Source organism: Sphaeramia orbicularis, chromosome 4, assembly GCF_902148855.1.
Source record: "Sphaeramia orbicularis chromosome 4, fSphaOr1.1, whole genome shotgun sequence".
In the NCBI taxonomy this organism is placed as follows: domain Eukaryota; kingdom Metazoa; phylum Chordata; class Actinopteri; order Kurtiformes; family Apogonidae; genus Sphaeramia; species Sphaeramia orbicularis.
In genome coordinates, this window is record NC_043960.1 from 38622801 (window position 1) to 38629754 (window position 6954).

A 6954-nucleotide genomic window follows, 5' to 3' on the forward strand; every position below is an offset into this window, starting at 1 on the left:
GGAAGGGCTGTTCAGGCAGCAATACAACAATTTAATTCAGCTTCAGCTACAGCGACCGTTACAGAACCACCACAGCACTCGGTAAGAGTTTCCAACTGGCGTAGCGTTAGCTTAAGCAAAACTACGTTTTATTTTGGTACTTCCTGTTACCGGCAGTGTCAATTTGCATTTTAGCTAAATATTTACTAGCACCCGAGAGATTTGGATTTAACAATTAGATTTAGATTTAATATTTACATTTAATGTTTAGATTTAATATTTAAATTTACATTTAACATTTACGTTTAACATTTGATATTTACATTGAACTATTTCATATATTTTTAAGATGATAAATATTCTTGCACATGTCCTAAAAAGTGACCTGATAAAATTCATGCCACTTTTTTTTTTTTTTTTTTTTTTTTTACAAATGTTTTGAAGCTAAATGTAACAAAATATTGTTTTTATTTTTAGTATGAGCCGCTTTACAAACCCCCCATAACAACTAGCCCTTCAGACTTATAGCTTTTACAACTGTGTATTTTAAGGTTAGGGTCAGTCAAGCATATACTGTCTTGGTGGAAAGTGGTGTCTGTTTCCTGTCGAGGTTATTTTGTAGGTCAGAGCGGAACAACCCTGGGATGGCACTCCTGGGACCTGCTGCTCCTTTTCCTCATCTGGAGGGGCTCTTGTAGCACTGGTTTTGGGTAAAGGAATAGGACATGACAATGAAGTGGGCAAGAGGTTTTGAGAGAGGACCAGGGGCGCGAGGAGGCCCGAGCTGGTACTGCTGGAACCGCTGGAGGGGTTTATATATGTGTAGCCTCTCATGGTCTGGAGGGCATATGCAGGGATGAAAACAGGGAGAGAGGGTTGGTGACTGGGCATAAAGGATGGGCCTCTTCTTACCCAGTGGGAGTCCCTCTGCAATGGCTGGTGGTGGATGCTACTTGGAGTGGGTGGGGCACTGAAACCAGTATGGTCTTGAAGATGGTTCCTCTGGTAAGAAGTGTAAGCTGCTGGGTGGACCAGGCCAAAGTGCATCTTCAGGGCCGTTAATTCAGCACTCAGCCTTGTATTTTCTTCTTTCAGGGTCATGAAATGTGTCTCGAGCATGTAGTCATTCATACGCCTCTTCTCCCGTGACCGTTTGGCTGCCTCATTGTTCTTCCGCCGCTTCTCCCAGTACAGGTCATCCTTCTTTTCCTCAGGTATGAACTCCCTCTTGCGACGAAGCCCTTTGTGAGTCTGTTCGTCGTCTCCATGGCTGCCTTGGTCTCTGTGAAACGGTAGTGACAGGGACTCCATGGTACAGTGGAAGAATGGTTAATAACCAACAGAGACCTGAAATCAAGAGGAGCAGAGGTGAGGATTTTAGTTGTGTTGGATTATGATTGTGATGATAAATTAATTTGACCCTCCTTTTTTTTTATCTTTGTACACTTAAATGTTCAATATGAAGCATTCGGTTACAGCTAGTTGTGAAGTTGCACATTGAAACCAACTGAACACACCCTCACACTCTCCAATGGTGGAAGCAAATAATGGGAAAGGTCCTCATTTGATCACTTTTGGGCTTTTTACCTCCGCCAAGGAGGTTATGTTTTTGCCGGCGTTGGTCTGTCTGTCTGTCTGTGTGCAAGATAACTCAAAAGTTATGGACGGATTTGGACAAAAATTTCAGGAAATGTCAATACTGCCACAAGGAACAAATGATTAAATTTTGGTGGGGATGGGGGGGGTGGACTGATCTGACTTGGTGGAGGTCTGCGCTCTCCGAGTGCTTCTAGTTTTTTAGGTTATGGGGTTAAAAAACATAGAAGGTGGTGGTAATCTATGTTAATACTGGATGCAATGTGTGATATAAAAAACAAAAATAGAAATCCATTCCGAGCTACTGTTGAAACATAACAGTCCTACTCAATATGTAGATATACATTGCTCATTCTACACCAAAGAAAACAGAACAATTTTTATTTTTGTATGACTAACCATTAATTAAAGCACAATTATGAACATTATAATCAGATTATGCAGATAGAATTACGAATCCCCCTAAATCTTACACACTGTACTTTCAAACAATTGTAACATCTCTGAATGCAGTGGCTTTTTACAAATTTAATGCTCTGCTGAGTATGTACGTGTACTATGGAAATTAAACAAACATACCAACAGCTATATTTCCTGTTAAGAGATTGACTCCTTTAAGGAAAAGTGTAACAGCTGAGAAAATTGGGAAAGCATTTAATGTAAAAAAACAAACAAACAAAAAATTAAAGACTCCACAAAGACTGGCAGCAGTAAATTTTTTAGGAATGTTAAATTTTACCTTTATTTGTATCTTTGTTCAGTGCATTTAAATCCAATTATTCATCAGTGTTTTCTCTGTAAAGTCAGTCCATTGAACAGTCTCTTTCCGGTCTATATTCTGTAACAAATGACGCTGTAATTGTTTTTTTTTTTTTTTTTTTTTTTTTTTTTTTTAATCTTCACAGATATCTGCTACCCACTCTGTTCCACCTACCTTTGTCTAGCACTTTCAGCCCTGAAGATGCACTTTGTCACTACTAGACCATGTGAGAAATTTGTGGACTAAAGACTTACATAGAGCTTATATACCGTCATTTTATTTACACGTATCATACATTTACCAGTAGATGTTCAGATATTGGATGAATTTTGATGAAAAGCTTGTTCTTGAGAATTTGCACATTAGATTGATCTGAGTTTCCTGTTATACAAAATGTTACCTAAAAAAACCTGTTCTGTGTCTTCATTCAAATGGTTATGCAAAATAATAAAACATATCGTCATATAGATAATTGATTTTTGCCTGCAATACTTTGCAGCCAAAAAAGTCGCTATTGTATCTAGAGTTGATTCGGATAAGCAGAGATATGAAGAATTAAAGTTATATATTAAAAAGGAGGTTTTTGTGTTGTCAGTATGGACTCAGCTCAAACTTTAAACAGAAGAATGTTATCAGTTGAATTTGAGTCAGATGTAGTTTCTCACTTTATCCCCCCTATCTTCCTCTTTGGTGCACCAGTCCACATAGTCACCACTTCTTCCTCTCCACATCTTTTATCTACTAGCCTCACTTCATTGTTTCACACTGTGGGGAGAGCGTAGTAGCCAGGGAGGGTTTGTTCATGTCAAAGCATACTGCAGAAAGAGGAAGATATTTTGAATAACCAATCTGAGAGAAATGCAGGCAGCCTTTAATAAATTCTCTTTCATTTACGTGGGTTTGTGGGTGGTTTCATGGGAAACTGTGCAAGAAGGATGAGCGCTGTGTTGAAAACCACAGCCAGCCTCTGTACATGCAATAACAGTCTGAAACACAGACTTACAGGCACATCGGTCTTACATTTAATACCTTTCTGAGTAAATGTAAAATCGAATATCGATCAGTACTTAAACAGTAACTCATAAATGACTAACTTAAACCTGCCTAATGAGCATCAGTCATGAGGAACTGAAGAGCTCTTTTATGCATAAAGTATAACTTCACTCTCTGTTGCCTCAAATCTTATCGTGCAGTGTGCTCTGTTTAGTGTTAAGTTCTCTGTTTTATTTTTGTCATGTATACTTCTGTGCCAGCACTGACCGTACGGTTTCAAAGTGAGCCAGGAGCATCAAAACAAAAGTTTCACAGAGGCCACGTACCCTGTGTGCAGTGGTGAGAACACATACCAGGTTAAAAATATTCAAGCCTGTGCCCGATAAGAAAGCAGACCCTAACTCTAACATGTTTGTTTGTGTGAGAGCATGCACACCTGCACAGTTGGGTGTAACACAAAGCCAATACGTTGTATGCTCAGTGCAAGAAACGCCAAAAAAAGCAACAGCAGGAAGAGAGAAAACAATAATCATTCAGGGAGACATGCAGACAAGAAAGAGAAAGAGAAGGGTTCTGGGTGAAATTTCTCTTGAGGCCAAACTTACTCTGGTTTACATTTGCACTTTTTTTTTTTTTTACCTAATTTTTTATCCAGACTTCTTTTTACTAAGGAACTCTCAAACTTCTTTAGCTGTCAGTATATTTTCTCATATGTTACTGTTTGTTGTTTTATTGCTGTGTACAACTGTTAAAACTAGAAGCACTCGGAGGGCGCAGACCTCCGCCAAGGCAGATCAGTGGGCCCCCGTGGCCCCCCCACCCCCGATCACCACCAAAATTTAATCATTTGTTCCTTGTGCCAGTATCAACATTTCCTGAAATTTTTGTCCAAATCCGTCCATAACTTTTTGAGTTATCTTGCATACAGACAGATTGCATACAGACAAACCAACACTGGCAAAAACATAACCTCCTTGGCGGAGGTAACAACTAAACCTACCTGTGACCTCAGATGCCCTCTATACCGTTTTCATCTGTTTTATTTTTATTATTTACACAAATAGAAAGGACCATAAAACCCACAACATTTCTTAATAAAAAAAACTGCTAACAATACATTAAAATTAGTATTAGTATAGTAAGTATTCATGGTATTGCATTTGGTCAGTGTATCCGTCAGTAAGCATTTAGTAGATCATAAAAGATGAACTATGTGTCTTAAACTTATACCTTCTTATAAATAATATAAAATCTGTTTTATAGTATAGTCACATAATTCACATAATTGATATTATCCTTTACACTGATTTTAAATAAAAGTTTTTAGAATTTATCATTCATAGTTACCAACAAAAAATGACTTCTTTAAACAGCGTGGTAAAAATAATTAGATAATAGTCAAAACTCATTGAAAAAAATTTGTAATAGTGAAAATTATCGGTTTCATAGTGTGTGTAACAGTTACTTAATGTTTTCTTGGTTTTAACACCAATCAACAGCTGCAGCCAAATAAATATAAAAACAAAACAAAACCCAGAAGTACAATTACTCATATGTTTCACCACCATCTCAGACAACCTCCACTTAATGCGTAAATAGGATCCAAAATGTATTTCACTTTAATACTTTTCATGAACTGAACTAAAGAACGGAAACTTTTGTACAATTCAGTAACAAAACGTCTCCTTGGTTTAACTGCACACGATGTGATAAACTTTATGCCGTTGTCTTGGACATGGATATGACGTGAGATTTTGATATTTTGTGTCTCACATATGCAAGTGAAATTAATCATTAGCCGCCTCTTACATTATAATACAGCCTGACGCAACTTTGTCCTTTTGTTTTATCCAGTCACTTGGTTTAAACAATAAAAAGTGTAATATTGCGTATAGATTAAAAATTCACTCCCTGTAAATGTATTACTGTGCTGGCCATAAACTTATGCATGAATTTGCGACTGTTGAGCCACAAAGCATAATGGTTGTACATGAGTAAAAAACAAACTAGTACTGCACCAACACCTCAACCATTTCCTCCCTTGAATCCATTAGATGTTAAGATGTGCTCTTACCTTTGAGTGGTGTGAGCTCAAAATCCTCTGCTGCCAATGACCTGTTTAGAAGTGCTGCTCAACCCAGATCTAATGTACACCTTAAAGCACTGCAGATTCATGTAAGTGATGCATCTGAGCGCAGAGGGTGGTCCTGTTGGTTTCAGCCCTGTCCCCTCATCACTTGCCTTCTTTGCTTTCTTTGATGCTAAAGATGTTGTTTTCCTGTGTGTCTTTGCCTCTCACTGTCCACCTCTGTTTGTTATATGAGAAGTGAGTAAGAGCCGTCCTTGATCTTGATACTGCTGTGGATTTGGTGGTTAACCCAGACAATGGTCGAAAATAGAGATTACTGATGTATGTATGACACAAGAATATACATTGTACATCCTATAGATTAGCTCTGTAGCATGGGTTTTTTCCTGTAGTTTGTTGTAATCTTACTATAGTTTGCATCATTTAGTTACATGTTTCACCGCATTGATATTTTATAATTCAGGTACTTATTTGATGAAACAAAAAAAAAAATAAATGCAGAAGCCGTGTGAGTAAAAAGATATAGAAAATAAGAAAAATTATTACCAGATATGTGTGTCTTTCAGGAATTTGCAGTTATTATAAATTTACTGCATTTTTTCCCCCAAAACATCACTTAAAAGTCTTGAGATTCATGAGATTCACTGAAGTTACACATGTAATGTCCTATTTGCAACATACCTTTCTTACTTACATACTAAAAGCACTCATTCTATGTAGATCATGAGAAACAGCCTCCACTTCACAATAAAAACATGACAATGGATTTTGTCACTACTAGGAATTTTAACCTTAACCCCCATTTCTATATGGAGACCAAGTGACATGGTTTCTAGGAGGATACGCTGATGAAACTTTATTAATATTGTCGTACTATCAGGAACATATGGTCTAACCTGCAGAGAGTAGCCAGTTTCTGCAGACTAGATAGTTAAACAATCGTACATATATATACACACATGTATATATACAGTACATATATACATACACACGTATATAAACAGAACATACACACATACATACATATTTACACACATACACACACATATATACAGTACACATATATGCATACATAAATCTATAGCTCACACTACAAAAGGTTAACCTGCTTTTTTTAATGTAACCAACATAGTAGAAGACAAGTGACTGATGGACTTTTCAACAATAATTTTGTATGTTGGTTGAAGATAAGCGATGTAACACAAATAAAAATATTTCAGGTGCTAATGGGTTTCTCTACATGTCATGTTAAAAATGCTTCAAAACCCAACATGTGAAATATAAAATGTTGGAAATCTGGCTGAGATTATTGCAAAATATATTTACATCAGCTGTTATTTATTTACTGATGGACTGATTTCATTTATTTTGGACCATATTTGTTCCTAAAAACTCCCCGAACAGAGGTCACGTCACCACTTTTGTGTTGTAGCGCCCTCTGTTGGAAGTAATATGAGTAGTTTATGCGCTCTTTACTGCTTGGTAATATTACTTACTGGCGAAAATAAAATGAATGTATTTTAAAGACTTTCGTCAT

General features: G+C 37.0%; 1 protein-coding gene across 1 annotated transcript; it reads right to left on the reverse strand.

Annotated features, from left to right (window-relative positions):
- Nucleotides 1-389: 389 nt before the first annotated feature.
- LOC115417819 (nuclear factor interleukin-3-regulated protein-like) lies at nt 390-1344 on the reverse strand. The gene has a single exon (XM_030131949.1). The coding sequence runs from the start codon at nt 1288-1290 to the stop codon at nt 538-540; it is 753 nt and encodes a 250-aa protein (XP_029987809.1). The 5' UTR covers nt 1291-1344; the 3' UTR covers nt 390-537.
- Between the last annotated feature and the right edge of the window lie 5610 nt (nt 1345-6954).